Genomic DNA, 16,247 nt, shown 5'->3' with positions numbered 1-16,247 from the left:
ATTTAAATAGGCATGTCTCCAGCTGCTTTGCAGCTGTCTTTAATTGCACATGCATTGTGAGTGAATTGTTCAGCTACCTCACAAAACTTCTTGACTGTATGCACTGTTTCAAACAAGCAAACCAATGCGCCCCGCAGAATATTAACGCTCTTTTCGGTTTTGCTCATGAATGTTTGGCATGATTGAGAAGATCGAGGTGGGAGGAGCGCTTTAAATATTTAGGTTTAGGTTTGATGAGGTCATACCATACAATAAGCCATTGTGAGCAATGTGACGCTGTAATGATTAACACAGTTTAAGTTAAATACAGTACGCTTGCAGATGATGTAAATATAGGGGAATAAAGCAATTTAAAGTAAATCTGTTCAGGTGTAATTCCCCATCCAGTTAAACTTTAGCCATCATTTTTGAAGTTTTGCTTAATTATTTACTTTTACTGGTCACTCGTGTCAGATTTGCTCGCTCTTATGCCAAACCACAGCATTTGTGGCTACAAGCTGTTATGTCATCTTATTTGCAAGACTCAGGTTTCTACAGGTTGTCTTTTTCGCTTTCACTGCATTTTTTAAATTTGCATTTATTTAGAAAATCCATAGCTGTCGATCATTTCAACAATAACAGCCACTCAATAGTCTGATCAACAAATTGTAGATAATCTATAAAAGTGCAGAATCTGTCATCTGTCATTGGTCAATTGTTATTCAATGATGCTTCCCAGTGTATTTAGAAGGATCCGCTGAAGGTCATTGATGATGCAGATTGTTTGTAGGCAACTGAGAATCCAGGATAAGCTGCAGCGTACAACTGAAACTTGATCCGGTGGCCCTGAGAGCAATGCACAAGTTAATCACTGCATCTCTTAGAAAGCTGTTTTGAAATCTTTAGTCATCATTTAATTTGTGGAGAGCAATGTTGCCAGGTTGTGCAGAACTTGCCACGATGCCAATAGAAAATAATCTACAGCTCATCAGAAACATTTGCTTGTAATTCATGAGACTCATTTTATTTTTACAGGTTTTGGATCCAGAGCTGGAAGTGGCTGATCATGCATTCCCTCCTCAGTCTACACAGCCGTCTGCACCGAAGATCCAGGTGAGAACACTGACCTCACAACAATCAACTGACTGGACGGGGCTATTGCGAGGTGATGTTATTGCCTTGCTAGACAAAAATGCGTGACCTGGAATTAAGAAATGGCATACCGTGAGCATCTCTGTAAAATCCTCATCCAAGCTCTTAGATGCTGATCACAGATCACACAATTTAGCTTGTTTCTATGCGACATGCAAATTCTTTGTTGCTGTCAAATAATTTGCTAGGATGGGAATATGGCAGGTCAGACTTTTGTCTGGTTACAGGATATTTGCAGCTCCTTTGTTGTGGAACGCATTTCAGAGAAAATGAAGTTACAACGTGCCACAGCCACCAGTATTGTGCAGCTGCTTAGCTTATTGGGTATTATCGATTAGGGCAAGTGACGGCTCATGGACAAGGTCCAAGTTCATTATTAGCCCTTGTCATTCTCAAGTGTTTAGTGGCTTTCTCTCCATTGTGGCAAATGTTGACGAAAGTCTCTGGTGTCTTTGCTTTTCACCCTACAGCCTCAAGTGATGGGCTTGCCCATGTGTTTGTTTCACGCTAACATCTTGTTGTGTTCCAGGATAAGGAGATCCGGGCAGTATTCCTCTGGCTCTTTGCTCAGCTCTTCCAAGGCTATCGATGGTGTTTACATATCATCCGCATTCACCCAGAACCAGTAATCCGCTTCCACAAGGTATAGAAGACCTAATACTTCTTTTACAAAGTCAGGGTCCGGCGACAAAAAAACATGCAGCCAATCATGATGCGATAGAGAAACATTGAAGCTGGGGGGAAAGTTTTCATATTTTCTGAGTGGGTGACAATGAAAATGCTAGTTTTTAATCATGAGAAGTAGACTACTCTCCAGTCTGCAGCTGTCCTCATGTGGCCTCTCCATTTGTCATATGTTCATATGGGTTGCGACTTGAGTTCCACAAGCATCAGACTTCTGTCATGAGCGTTGTTTGGGGCGTTGTTTTGTTTGTTTTTCCTTGAAAACACGTCTAAAACTGTCATGTTCATGCCCACTCATTTATGTTTCCTTCTTCAGGCTGCCTTCCTTGGCCAGCGGGCGCTAACCGAAGACGACTTCCTCATGAAGGTGTTGGACGGGATGGCATTCGCAGGCTTCGTGTCAGAAAGAGGACCGCCGTACAGACCCACAGATTTGTTTGATGATGTATGTGATGGAAGTTTTTTTTTAAATCTGAAATATAAAATAATTATATATATGTCATTGTCATTGAGATAAACTTTCAACCTTTTTTCTCAGCTTGTGGCCAATCAAGTGGAGAGAATACGACATGAAGAGTCACATCCGCACAAAGTCATGAACCACGTGAAAGAACTAGCTGAGCATCTCTTCAAAAACGTGTGTACTTAAAAAAATTGATATGTAATCTGAAGTGGTGTTTTGTGATTTCACTTCACTATGTCACATCTACAGGAAAATCCTTACCCAGCTGTGGCCATGCACAAAGTCCAGCGACCATCCGAAAACGGCACAAACTCTGTACAGAACCAGTCGACCTTCCCTGCCCTGGATGACGTTGCAGTCCAGCTCTTTATCGATCATGCTGCTGCCAAACTCAAGACGGCGCCACCTGTTGTCAAGTCAGAGGTGAAGAGCATGGTGCCTTCAGGTCCCCCCCTGGGTAAGAACCAAAACATTAATAATCAGTGACTTCACACCGATCAGTTTGTGTTACTGGGTTAACCAAGCAGTGTTTTCTGTCCAAACAGGAGACATAGTGGACAGGAACGGCAACATGATGGCCAACAGCGCCCGCAGGCTGGAGGTGGTCCGGAACTGCATCACCTACATCTTTGAGAACAAGATGTTGGAGGCCAAGAAGGTACTGGTGACACTCGACCTTTGGATGCAGTTATGTGACCTTCTCACATGCCATCTTGTCCCTGTACAGCTCATGCCAGCTGTCTTGCGAGCCCTGAAGGGTCGGGCCGCTCGGGTTTGTTTGACCCAAGAGCTCAATCAACATGTCCTGCAGAACAGAGCCGTGCTGGATGACCAGCAGTTCGACTACATCGTTCGCATGATGAACTGCACGTTACAGGTCAGACTACACTCTATGGTCCTTGGACTGGCATTCATACATTTTTTTGTTCTAATAAAATGTACCATTAATCCACATGTTTGGAAGCTATGTATACAAATGAACACTAAAATCCTTTTTTTCTACACAGGATTGCTCCCACATGGATGAGCATGGGATTGCTGCTGCTCTGCTCCCATTGGTCACAGCCTTTTGCAGGGTAGGTTCCTCAATTGTGTTTTCATTTTTTACATGCTTCACATATGCAGTTATTGCTGCTACTTTCAGCATCTCTTATGTCACGATGAGAAATGTTTCGTGGGTATTTATAAACTTACTGGAGCCTTCTTCCTCACTGGACCACTTGAGTATCGCTTTAGATAATGTCCGTCTCCCCTGATGTGTCCTACTTCACTACAGAACTGTGAAGATGACTTTATGGAATCTTTGAGTACTTCAGTTTAACTGTTTCTTTATTTCCTCAGAAACTAGGGGCAGGTATCACACAGTTTGCCTACAGCTGTGTTCAAGAACACATGGTCTGGACCAACATGCAGTTCTGGGAAGCCATGTTCTACAGCGATGTCCAGAACCACATCAAAGCCCTTTACTTGGAGACAGAGGATGGGTCGCAACAGAACTCGGTGAGCTACAAGATGATTCAGCGGTCTGCGGCTTATTCATCAATAAAACTTAAATGATCCCCTGGCAGGACGAAGGGTCGAGCGTCAGCGCCCTGGAGCTGGCGTCCGAGCAGAGCCGTCTGTGGCCAACGCTGGATAAAGAGATGCAGATGGAGCGGGTCCAGAAAGAGGAGAGCACGGTCTTCAGCCAGGCCATCCACTACGCCAACAGAATGAGCTACCTGCTGCTCCCGCTGGACACGAGCAAGAACCGGCTGCTCCGGAACACGGGCCTCGGAGATATCGAGAGCGTTAGCAACAGCTATGTAACAAATAGGTGAGGGCAAGTGACACTTTACTACCCCTTATTGCTGGCATTTATGATTTAATGCGGATGTAGAAGCCTGAGAGGTTTTAATCTCTCTGGCACAGAGCCAGCTCACGTTCCAAACTAAGATTCATTGGTGTAATTTACCTGAAATTCTTCTTTCAAGGATGACATCCTGTGGTGGTATAACAATAAAGCGGTGGTGACGAGTATTTGCGCTATTAAGTTCATAAAAGTTCTGCTTCCTGGAAGATTCCTGCTCTGCCATCAGTCATTATCAGTTTATGATCCAAAGGACGTTGACTGTTCATTAGAGTTGATAATGTTTTTTATTGATTTAAATAATTGTTTAACAGAAGAGAACCTTTGTAGTTCATATTCATTATCATGACGTGTGATCCAAGTCATCATCATTGTCTTGTAGCATCGCAGGCAGCATGGCCGAGAGCTACGACACAGAGAGTGGTTTCGAAGACGCTGAGAGTTCTGATGTTGCAAACTCAGTTGTGAGATTCATCAACCGCTTTGTGGACAAAGTGTGTAATGAGAGTGGCGTCACCAACGAGCACCTGAAGGCTCTGCACACCATGATACCTGGTAAAATCTCACATCTCTGACACATGCTGCGCACACCACACCCACTCACCCGTCTCCTCCTGCAGACATTGTTCAGATGCACATCGAGACGCTGGACGCAGTGCACCGGGAGAGTAAGCGTCTGCCGCCGATTCAAAAGGTAACCAATTCCTATTTTTACCTTCCATTGAAGAAGGGCCATGCAGACTCCCGTCCACTCCCATGTCCACCATCCCCTCCACTCAGACTCAGTGTTGTAGCAGGTATGTCACAGAGGTAGAACCTTGTGACTGACAGCACGCCAAAGCAGTGCATGCTGGGTGGTTGCTGTGTCAAGTTTGATGGACTGACTCCTGATGGAGCTGCAGTCTTCTGGCTCTCTCTCTGGCTGCCTTCACAGTGAAGGGTGCAGTGTTGTGGAGATGGCAATGCGGCGCGATTCACTGATATTATCAGATTACATAAGACTACCATTATTCTTCCCACGAAATATATTGACTTTCTACCACAAGGGTGGCTAAGGACAGTTTCATGCTTGTCTTTAAGTCCTATCCAGTAGTTTAATATTAATACCTAATGTTTTATAAACCCATGAAAGTGATGAGATGCAGCAAAGAATCAAGAGATGCAATATATATTGGAATGACAGCATGAGATTTTGAGTGCTTTTGAACTGAACATCTGGTCTTATTTGTCATTTTTGAAATCTTGCATGAGAGAATGTCAGATGAAACTGAACTTGAATGGTGTATTAATAGAAAATTAAAAATCTTTTAATCCCAAAATGACATGTGGTCCTGCCAGAATAATCCAATAATAAAACTGTCTCTTTGAAGCCGAAGCTGCTGAGGCCGACACTGCTGTCTGGGGAAGAACTGGTGATGGATGGCATGAGAGTCCACTTGATGCCGGATGGCCGGGAAGAAGCGACAGGGGTGATGGGAGGTCCGCCACTGCTGCCTGCTGAGGGCGCTATCTTCCTCACCACGTACAGGCTCATTTTCAAGGGCACGCCCACCGATCCGCTGGGTGAGGAGCTGGTTACGTCAACCCAAACACTAATATATTGTGTGACCGATATAACAATTGTGTTGTCATCCTGTAGTCGGCGAGCAGGTAGTCACACGTTCGTTCCCCATCGCCTCGCTGACCAAGGAGAAGAGGATCTCGGTCTCTATCCCTATGGACCAGTATGTCCAGGAGGGGTTGCAGCTTCGGTCGTGCACGTTTCAGGTACTGAGCTGACTTGAAGTGGAGAAGTTGAACGAGGATTGATTACAGAAATGCACCATGTCTTTCTATAAGATGATACTGTGTTGGAGAGAATCACTTTTTTATTGCTTTTATTGCTGTTTTATACATATATATATGTCATTTTTTTATTTTTAAGTTCTTGGAATGCTGAAATGCCTTGTGTTTTTGTGCAGTTGATGAAGATCGCGTTTGACGAGGAGGTGGCGTCGGACCTGGCCGAAGTCTTCAGGAAGCACTTGCACAAGTTACGATACCCTCAACATGTGCAGGGGACTTTTGCCTTCACTGTGGGTCAGAGCGGGAAGATGGTGGTGGAGCACAAGGGCAAGGACAAGAACCAGTCGCTTAAGTGAGTTCACTTGGAATGATCACTGCAGTATGTGCGTGTATGTTTTTCCTCTTGCGTGTATCTTACTCAACAACACGGGGAGGACCATGTGACAAATTCTAGCACATGAAATGGATTGTAAGATCTCAATGAGCCTGCTGGAGACATATGATAGAACATGGCCAAAGGTCTTTCCTTTTATCTCTTGAGACAGAAACCTTCTGAGAAGTCACGATGATGCTCTTCTTGCTGGCCTTTATCTATGCTACCTGGATCTCTCCATCCTGCAGACACGTGCATTCTTGCTGTTTTAACCTTCGCCACTTGTTAGTCACACTACTTCATCTTAGAGGAGACGTTTAATAATTCATCCCAGTAAAATGGCTTTCTCTCTGTTCTTTGTGGCCCAGTGCGAGATTATTTCTGACATCCTGGCAGCAACAAAGCACCTATTCAGGACTAAGTGTTGACAAGAGGATGGTGTTGAATGTGTGACTTTGTCTTTTCAGAACACTTTCCAAAAACCTGGTGAAAACGGCTAAGAGGACGATCAGTCGGCAGTATGTGTCAAAGAAGAAGTATTCTCCTCCCACGTGGGAGAACAGGAGCAGCCTGCAGTCGGAGTTGGACGAGGATGAAATCTCAGGTATCACAGCACTTTGGACTCTCAAATTGAAGCTTCGATACGGCCTTTCAAGCAAACCGCAGTCGGAAGCCTCCTTGAAATCCTTTTACCCCACAGTAGATGATAAAATCTATAAATGAGAGCTGAGTGAAGCAGACTAGATAAACGGTCTCTAGAGTTGGCAGAGATCCCAGGACGCTAGATTTCCTTGATGGAAATTCCAGTCTTTTACTCTTGTGAAGTGACTCAAGGTCCTTGTAGGAGTCATTTTTCGGTCAGTGGAAGAGTCACTCATGTGACACTAAACGTCACATAGAAAACATACTGTAGGCCATCTTTTTTTTTCTCCTTTTTTCCCTCCTGCATCCTATAGATCAAAGCTTTCCTGCCGTACATGTTTATTGTGATATGATGAGTTCAGTTTTTTTTAGTTTGGACAAACAAAATTCATGTGATTCATTTATGGCTGTGTCAATATTGTACAATTGCCCCTTCTACTACTCATTAAGATCACAACCACTGAGTGAAACGTCACTTAAAAACACAGCTCCTTTCAAATGAAATGAAAGAGTATGGTACTGCTGTCACTACTGCTTTTCTCCCATCAAATCCAAACAGAAATAAATTTAACCCAATTCAAGCCTGCCGTATTTTTTACTTCTCCATCCGCTATGCTGATGACAAAAGAAATGAAACATTCATAAATGAGTCCTGGATTTTAAGCATGTTGTTGCTGGGCAGAGGAGTCAAAATTATATAATTGATGGGTTTGTAAAAACTGAAGCATTGGTGATGAGAACGCTCTAGTGTCCTCTTGTGGTAGCTCTGAGAGCGTGGCATGCCTGCAGCTAAAAAGGCCAAACTTAATGTCACTTACATTCTTTGTTTTTCATCTGTAGAGTTTGAGGACAGATAAGAAGAGGAAGCATGAAGCCTGTTTTAATAGCTTGTTTTGTGTCTGGACAGTGTCGGAGGAGGTGGAGCAGAGCTCTCTCACCCTCTCCTCCACCATGCGCTCCTCAGACAGACAAACCATGAGCAACGTGGTGGAGCGAGCTTGTTGCCGTGACTACCAGCGACTTGGTCTGGGCACGCTCAGTAGCAGTCTGACCCGCTCCAAGAACGAGCCCTTTAGGATTTCAACCGTCAACCGCATGTACACAGTCTGCAGGAGGTAAGAGAAGCAGCATGCAGAGCGAAAGACGTGGAATTGGTGACATGAGCAAATCTGTGTCTGTGTCCCGCAGCTACCCCGGCTTGCTGATCGTCCCTCAAAGCATCCCAGACTCAACCATCCAGAGAATTTGCCGCTGCTATCGACAGAACCGCTTCCCCGTAGTCTGCTGGAGGAACTCTCGGACCAAGGCGGTTCTGCTGCGCTCGGCGGGCCTACATGCGAAAGGAGTAGTGGGCTTCTTCAAGTCCCCCAACACACCTGCTGCAGGTAGACAGTGAAGACGGTAACATCTCAACAGGAGGACAAGGTCTCTCATTGTATCCACGTGTCCAGTTCAATCCCAGGCTGACTCCACCAGTCTGGAGCAGGAGAAGTACCTGCAGGCCGTCATCAGCTCCATGCCGTCCTACAGCGAGAGCAGTGGCAGGAACACCCTGGGAGGTTTCACCTCCACACACATGAACACCTCTGGTGAGCCGTCATGTCTCTCACTTTAGACCCCATGCTCATGGTTGTTTGATCTCTCAGACTCGTCGGATAAGATGCGGCAGCCGAAGATTGGCGCTCTGATGAAGCAGGTGATGGGGACCAAGGAGGATGTTCCGGGGACCTTCAGCCGAGGAGGTGAGCGTTGTCTGAGTAGAGCTGCACAACCTTTGCTTTGTTTTCACATGTGACTCCTCCACCTGTGCTACATTGCATGCATTATAGAGCTATCGCAGTCAGTCTATGGGAAAACTCTATATTAGCGACTCGCTGCTAAAGTTCTGCAACACATTTAGCATTGTGATTATAGTGGTTCTTGCATACATATTTGCATGTTAGCTGCAGAATCACCTTAGCTTCAAATATTAATCTGTATAGTGAATGCGTTCACTATACTATATCAGTTCCCTAAGCATTTGGCAATTTTAGCAATTTGTTCATGCTAGCATTGGAGCTACTTTAGCATCTCAATGATGATATTTCTCTGTGCGACGGAAAGCTAACTTGAAGCTGGAGCAGATTTTGCGTACGCTTAAGTTGTCCCCGTCAGTGGTGTTCTGACAAATTTGACATTTCCTGATGATCAGCTGTGGTGGGAATGTGCCTGTCAAACTGGCACCAGAATGTTGAGATGATGCAGCTGGGGTGTGGGTTCTTGGTTTAACGGCCGATTTCTGTCATTTGACCTCAGCTCTGGGTCAAAGGGCCAAAGTGGTCTCCCTCTCACAGCCCAAAGTGTCTGGCAAGGCCAGGAACTCTCCCAGAGGTACAGTTGGCCCCTCCCCCTCTCGCACTGCTGTCTAACCAATCAAGTCTCTTTAACAGTGTGTTGAGCCTCGTCCCTGATAGTTTGCCGTCTTTGCAGACTAATGGTTTGTTCATCTGAGGTCTGTTGAGTGTGTCTGCATGCTGCTGCTGCAGCTCAGCTCTGTTTGTGGTTTCTCTTTGTGTGTTTGTCTAGCCTCCAATCAGAGCATCATCTTAGCACCACTGATAGTCGTAGCAAACCTGGGGGCGCTGATCGGTCACTTCTCTCTCTTCCAGCATGGCTGCTAGGTCTGATGATGACGAGAAATTCTGCTTCATCCTGTCACTGTGATGATTTCATTGTGTGATAGCCCTGTTTACAAGTGTCTCAACCCTGTGTTTGTGTGTGGCAGGGAAATGGGGCAGCATTCGAGGCAGCGGGCGACTTAGTGCCTACAACCCAGACGTGGGGACCAGACTGGCTGGGAAGGAGTCTCCGCAGCCTAACGGAGGACCCAGTGAAGCGCTGTTCCTCCGCCAGCAGAAGGCCTACCTCTACATCATCGGGGACAAGGCCCAGCTCAAGGTAGCGCCAAACAGTAACCTTTCCTCAAGTAGCTTTGAAACAAAGAAATGACACATTAGCATTTAATGCTGGTTACAAGCCAACATGAAACGCCGAGCATCAAATAAGAAGCGTGTGTTCTGAAGTGGGCCTGCTTGCACAGGGGGGGAAGCAGGACTCCTTCCAGCAGTGGGAGGTCGTGCCCATCGAGGTGTGTGACGTGCGGCAGGTGAAGAACAGCTTCAAGAAGTTGATGAAGGCCTGCGTGCCAAGTTCTGCCACCTCTGAGCCCAACATGAGTTTCCTGCGTTGCCTGGAGGAGTCTGAGTGGATGGCGCTGGTGAGTTCACTTGAAGTTTAGCTGGGATAATAACATAGGCCAAGCTTGACCCGGTGTCGTTTGCACGCAGCTTCACCGAGTGCTGCAGGTGTCCGTCTTGGTGGTGGAGCTCCTGGACACGGGCTCGTCCGTCATGGTCAGTCTGGAGGACGGCTGGGACGTCACTACACAGGTGCGAAGCGTGATGGTGGGAACGGGTGGGCAGTGACATGAGGCGTCTAACTGTCCGTGTGTACAGGTGGTGTCGCTGGTCCAGCTGCTCTCTGACCCCTACTATCGCACCTTCGACGGCTTCCGGCTGCTTGTGGAGAAGGAGTGGCTGTCGTTCGGTCACAGGTTCAGCCACCGGGGAGCGCAGACGCTAGGCAGCCAGAGCAGCGGCTTTACTCCCGTCTTCCTGCAGTTCTTGGACTGTGTGCATCAAGTGAGTCTCCCTCTTCTGGCTGGAGCTTGTTAATATTCCGTGCTCTCACTGATTTGCCTTCGTCCTCAGATCCATCTCCAGTTCCCCATGGAGTTTGAGTTCAGTCAGTACTACCTGAAGTTCTTGGCCTACCATTACGTGTCCAACCGCTTCCGCACCTTCTTGCTGGACTCTGACTACGAGCGCATTGAACTTGGTGAGAGAAAGTCTCCAGTCGCTGCTGGAGCTTCAGATGTGGATCTGTTTGTGTGCTCATGGCTACATTTGAGACACCCAGCGATGACTCAGCTGAACAACCAACCAAGTACAAGTGAAGGACGAGACAATGACAAAATGAACCACACACTTTCTTGCATGAGTGTTGAAGGAAATAAGTGTGTGGATGTGGAGAAGCCACTCAATAGCTGCGAAATAGGAGCTCAGATTCACAGCTTAAAAATGTTGACTGCGTATCCATAATTTTACACGAATATAGAGACAAACTTGCCTAAACTGTAGTGCGACGTCTCACAAACTCAGACCTCTTTTCATACCAGTTATGGTTGTACAGGTCACAACAGATCATCACAGCAAGTGTTTGTCATTGCACCTTTAGGAGTGTTGTATGAGGAGAAAGGAGACAGGAGGAATCCTCAGGTGTGCAAGTCAGTGTGGGACTACATCGACCGACTCAACAAGAAAACACCCGCTTTCTACAACTACATGTATTCACCTGAGGACGACGAGGTACACACACACACAGGTTTTCCTGTCCCTGTGGGGATACTGCGAGGTTTCTCATAGCCATAATGCTTTCCCCAGCCTCTCACCCTTAACTTGACATTCTTCAATAAGGGCGAGAGCACAAACACATCGCCACGCTCTATTTCACATGTTCAGAATTTCACAAAAACAACAATGGTGTACCTGATGGTATCTTGTAGGTCCTGCGGCCGTACACGTTCATCTCCAACCTGAAAGTATGGGACTTCTACATGGAGGAGACACTCTCAGAAGGACCTTCCTACGACTGGGAGCTGCGGGGGCGGCCGGAGCGGCCGGTGGAGGAGGCAGCAGCCAACAAACCCGACTCCAGCGGGCCCAAGTCCCGGCGGCGGGTGGTGTGGCCGTGCTACGACAGTCTGAGCAAGGCGGTTCCGGACGCCATCACGAAGCTGCTCCAGGATCTTCAGAACCTGGAGGCTGAGCTGGGCCAGACCTCGGACAAGTGGAAGGACACCTGGGACAAGATGAAGACCATCCAGAGAGCTGAGGCCCGGCTGGAGAGCAAGGTACGGTCCTGAACTCTGACATGTGGTGGGGAGAAAGTGTGAAACCTCACTCCCTGCTCCTCCACAGCCTTCGTTCTCCAGCTCGCTGCTGATGTCGTCCAACCTGAGCCACCACCGACGCTCTCAGGGGGTTTACCTGCAGGAGAGCGGCGTGGGCTCCTCCATCAACCTGGCTCTGGACTGTGAGGCCAGCGCCACCTCCACACCCGTCGCCGGCCGGCCCAGCACCAGCACCCTCTACAGCCAGTTCCAGAGCACCGAGAGCGAGAACAGGTCAGTAGGGCGGGAGATGTGTGTCAGCTGTTTTTAAACGCCTTCGTCCATCCTGATGGTCGTCATTTCTGCCTCCTCCATCAGGAGCTTCGAGGGCATCCTGTACAAGAAGGGGGCGCTGCTGAAACCCTGGAAGCCTCGCTGGTTCGTCCTGGACAAGACCAAACATCAGGTGAGACCACGAAGACTGTTGGCGATGAGGAAGCAGCTCCACGTCTAAGTGCCTTTCCCTCCTCAGCTGCGCTACTACGAGAGTCGGCAGGACAAAGAGTGCAAAGGTGTGATCGAGCTGGCCGAGGTGGAGTCGGTCATTCAGGGAACGCCGGCCATGGGGGCGCCCAAGAACATCGACGAGAAGGCCTTCTTCGATGTGAGTCCCAGTCATGCGGTCATGCAGTCGCTGAGTCAGCATTGTTGTGCTGCGACTTTTAACCAAACGCAAACGCTGCCATTTGGAGCCAGTAGCTTCTGCAGCACTGCTCATTTTGGATCCATTTTGTGAAATGTTATTTTTGTCATTTCTTCCAGCTCAAGACGACGAAGCGAGTGTACAACTTCTGTGCTCAGGACAGTTCCAACGCACAACAGTGGATGGACAAAGTTCAGAGCTGCCTGTCGGACGCTTGAACAGCAGGGGGCGCTCTCTTCCGTGGACCGTCGCAGCAGCGAGCAGGAAAGAGCCTCCCACCCGGACTAACATTCCTGTGTCGCGAAATTTTGATACAAAAGTTAAAAAAAAGAAAAAAAAAAACCAACCCTCTGTTAAGAACCACTAGCTGCTGGAGAGAGGAGTGTGCGGGTTGAGCAGCGCCATCCTCCTTCCTGAGCCTCCGCCATGACACCGGCCTCCTCATACTAACCTTCGCCAACACTCCAGGGAGGAATGACGGAGGAGCTGGCCGCCTGGCTGGTCACATGACCTTTTTTACAGAATCTCCATGGTTCATGAAGGATTTTCATTTCCCCAAATTCTCCAGTCCGGTGAGAGCGTTTTGTGAGGAGATACTGTGAATGGAGAGAGAGAGAGAGAGCAGCGTGTTTACGAAAACCTCCCTGTGGAAATCCTGGCCGCCGCGTTTGGACTCAACAAACCACTAAGAACTCGGATTTGAAGGGAACGACTGACGAAAGGAGGGATGCCAATGGCTGTATTATGGGATGCCTCACGGAGACTACAGTGTTAAAGATGTCGCCCCCTCGACTTGTTTTGTTCAAGGAAAGTTCTCCTGTTGAGGCAATCGTGTCCTTTCTGACTTAGAGAAACGGCTTTGTTCCTCTGGCCGGAGCCAGTCAGCAGCAAGGATGTGCTGGATCGACTCACCGGTCTCATCATCCTGCTGCCACCTGTCAGTCAGCTGCGGCTATCACTCAATTCTTCTATTTGCACCACATGATGTCGCCACTGAGACGCAGCTCTGCCGAGTGAGTGTCAGGCTTCACACTTTCTTATCAGACATCGATTCTCGTTGGTGGTATTTTAGTCCAGCTCGGAAGAGATTATACACTGGTGATGAAGCGACCGCTCTGTTGAGCTGCCACTAGGTGTCGCCTTCTCAAACGTATGAGACCCAGATTTGAAAAACGGATTCCCCGTGATGCGCATCCTCTCAGGGCTTCTCTGAATGTTGGCTCCAAACGTGATCGGAACCCGAGCCACTAGGTGTCAGTGTCACTGTGTCAGAACTTTGTTTTGTTTTAATGTTTACATTTTAAAGGTGGAACGTATATCGAGGCTAGCAAACAACAGACTAGGTGTCTGTCACCCACAACCTGTATGTGTCGCCGTTTCAGTCAGAACAGACACGATTCCTCAATGGGCGGAGCATTTCCGGATTCTTCCTTCAACGAAACAAACCGTCAGGAGCGTGTCAGGAGTCATTGCCGCCTGTTTGCCACTTGAGTTGCGTCATATCCCCCCCACTCTTCACGGACACGCCCACTCTGTAAAATACACCCCAACTGCTGTTGAACAGATTTTTTCTTTTTTTTTTTTACTGTAGATTTTTTTTTTGCATCTAACTTCTTGTATATACGACTCCAGATTTGTATGTAACGTTGATGCTAGTAATTTATTTAACTTGTGTCCTCAAGCAACTTTATTTTTAAAAATTAGAACATCTATGTGCCATTTGTTCAGTTCTGTATTAATGTGACTAATGCTTTTTTATTTTGTCCATGAAACCCTCAATGTTCTTTTTTTTTTTTTTTTTTTCCTCCCCCAAACACTTGTTTTTCTGCATGTGGTCGTGACGGAGGAGGGTTGTGATGACTGAGCCAGGCAGGTGAATATCATATGAAAGTTGCCCTAATGTTTCCATGCTTTTGCCAAATTTCTTGTTTACTTTTTTGACTATAAATAGCTACTACAGAGCGGTTTTGCCCTTCAGCCCTCTACGGAGAAACTAAATCATTGCCAATTTTCTTTTTTTTGCTCTAATAATGATTTAAAAAAAAAATCTTTTTTTCCCCTCAGTTTGGTTTCTCTTGTTGCCAAAACGTCAAAATTAGTATTTGCTAATTCCTCAAAAACACACCTGTTGAATCCGTTGTTATTGTGACTGTTAACTTGACTGGACTCGTCCTTCATCACACCACTGCAGACGACCTTCCCATTCATGACCTTTTTTATTTATTTGGTCCTTTTTAATAGAAAACAACCGTCTGAGCCGCTGTCACATCATGTCAATTTAGTTTTTAGACTCCAAATAAACTGTGGGTTCAAACAGATGCCTGTGTTTTCTCATCTCGCTCTTGTTTCCTTCCCTTGTCCAATGTTGATGATGTCACGGCCTGGACACCAGTGCAGGGGTTCTTCACCTGTCTGATCTCGGGGACCCACCTTTTCCAGAACACATGGGTCCGGGCCCCATTCAAGGAATAGAACTGATTCATTGCTGTTATTACTTATTTCATTTGTGTTCAATAACCAGACATGTAAACAAACCGAAACCTTGTGAAATGACATGAAACCATGTCATCAGCGCAAAGATATTTGTCATCGTAAAGACCAACCAGCAGCAGAACCAGGTGCAAGTCATGTTCATCAAATTTACTAAAGAAAAAAAATACCCCTGATACCAACGGTTGAGAAAATTGGAAAAACTTTACGTCCTGAATAAAATAAGTATAATAAAACAACGTCTAAATATCAGAAAATATTTTCTTTTTAATGAAGAAACTCTGAAGAAGATCGTGTAAATGAAAGTATCACCATGAAATGTTTGATCAAATGAATTTCAAAAGCGACTGTTGGGGGCGCCATCACTTTCTTGATTATTTTTTTCTTTTCAAGAACTTCTCCATAGTTGGTAACTATCATAAATTTGCAGCTGTCAAGTCAATTCAGTGACACACTACAGCCACCATACATGGCTAATGTATTAGGACTGAGCGTCAGCCCAGAGGTGTGAAACAAAAACCTTCTAGCGGCCCTCGAGGGGCGGACAGGTTTAGGGTTAAACTCCAAGCTTGTCAACTGCCTACCCTTTCGCTGAAACTCTTTTTTCCCCCCTTCATTTTTTAATTCTTGTGGATCAAAACTAAAGAACGCACCAGGTAACCATATCACTGACAAGTGTCTTAGAGTGATGTTACGCAGATGTGGACCTGACGGTGAGGCGGACGCACAACTACAATTATGAGACGTTGTAGTAAATAAACAACCTTCTCAGCATTAGCAGCCGGTGTGAACATCAAGGGAAGCGATGATATCGATTTTGGTGATCAAAAGAACAACAGCGTCGGCCCTGACTCAAATTTTTTTTTTTCTTCAAAACTCCAAAATGACTTCAAAACAGCTAGTCTGGCATCTTTGGACCATGTGAGAAAAATGAAAGAGTCAAGTCTTAGTGTCAGGACCATAAAAAAAAAAAATTACGAAAAATCGACTTTTGTATTTTAATGAATTTCTTCGCTTTCCTTGATGTCTACATGGTCAAAGGGTGTCAGACAGGTTGTTTTGTAGTCATTTTTTGAGTTTTGAAAAAAAAAAGACATTTTGGGGCATTTTGAGTCCTGACATAAAACGTGCACACGAGCTGCATGAAATGCAGGCACGACTTTTTACGAGTCAGATGTGTGTGTCAGATGTCACCTG

At 46.4% G+C, this 16,247-nt stretch overlaps 1 protein-coding gene across 5 annotated transcripts in view; it reads left to right on the top strand.

The window, feature by feature from the left end:
• Positions 1-14,362, top strand: part of sbf1 (SET binding factor 1) — a 43,964-nt gene extending 29,602 nt beyond the window's left edge. For 4 of the 5 annotated variants that reach the window (XM_053862567.1, XM_053862566.1, XM_053862563.1 and 1 more), the window contains 32 exons: positions 1,015-1,092; positions 1,661-1,774; positions 2,132-2,260; positions 2,354-2,452; positions 2,528-2,735; positions 2,824-2,936; positions 3,006-3,155; positions 3,286-3,354; positions 3,620-3,778; positions 3,847-4,094; positions 4,510-4,682; positions 4,748-4,821; positions 5,498-5,690; positions 5,767-5,894; positions 6,089-6,264; positions 6,753-6,889; positions 7,835-8,042; positions 8,116-8,312; positions 8,379-8,516; positions 8,574-8,669; positions 9,223-9,297; positions 9,692-9,864; positions 10,007-10,183; positions 10,254-10,355; positions 10,422-10,607; positions 10,677-10,803; positions 11,203-11,333; positions 11,531-11,878; positions 11,946-12,151; positions 12,236-12,323; positions 12,390-12,521; positions 12,680-14,362. In XM_053862567.1, the coding sequence (XP_053718542.1) occupies positions 1,015-1,092; positions 1,661-1,774; positions 2,132-2,260; positions 2,354-2,452; positions 2,528-2,735; positions 2,824-2,936; positions 3,006-3,155; positions 3,286-3,354; positions 3,620-3,778; positions 3,847-4,094; positions 4,510-4,682; positions 4,748-4,821; positions 5,498-5,690; positions 5,767-5,894; positions 6,089-6,264; positions 6,753-6,889; positions 7,835-8,042; positions 8,116-8,312; positions 8,379-8,516; positions 8,574-8,669; positions 9,223-9,297; positions 9,692-9,864; positions 10,007-10,183; positions 10,254-10,355; positions 10,422-10,607; positions 10,677-10,803; positions 11,203-11,333; positions 11,531-11,878; positions 11,946-12,151; positions 12,236-12,323; positions 12,390-12,521; positions 12,680-12,778 (4,731 nt within the window). In that variant the 3' untranslated portion in view covers positions 12,779-14,362. The remainder of the gene's footprint in view (positions 1-1,014; positions 1,093-1,660; positions 1,775-2,131; positions 2,261-2,353; positions 2,453-2,527; positions 2,736-2,823; positions 2,937-3,005; positions 3,156-3,285; positions 3,355-3,619; positions 3,779-3,846; positions 4,095-4,509; positions 4,683-4,747; positions 4,822-5,497; positions 5,691-5,766; positions 5,895-6,088; positions 6,265-6,752; positions 6,890-7,834; positions 8,043-8,115; positions 8,313-8,378; positions 8,517-8,573; positions 8,670-9,222; positions 9,298-9,691; positions 9,865-10,006; positions 10,184-10,253; positions 10,356-10,421; positions 10,608-10,676; positions 10,804-11,202; positions 11,334-11,530; positions 11,879-11,945; positions 12,152-12,235; positions 12,324-12,389; positions 12,522-12,679) is intronic. The other variant, XM_053862564.1, reaches the window with a different exon arrangement.
• The last annotated feature ends 1,885 nt before the right edge of the window (positions 14,363-16,247 follow it).

Source organism: Synchiropus splendidus, chromosome 4 (genome assembly GCF_027744825.2).
Source record: "Synchiropus splendidus isolate RoL2022-P1 chromosome 4, RoL_Sspl_1.0, whole genome shotgun sequence".
In the NCBI taxonomy this organism is placed as follows: domain Eukaryota; kingdom Metazoa; phylum Chordata; class Actinopteri; order Syngnathiformes; family Callionymidae; genus Synchiropus; species Synchiropus splendidus.
This window is presented reverse-complemented; position numbering and strand designations above follow the sequence as displayed.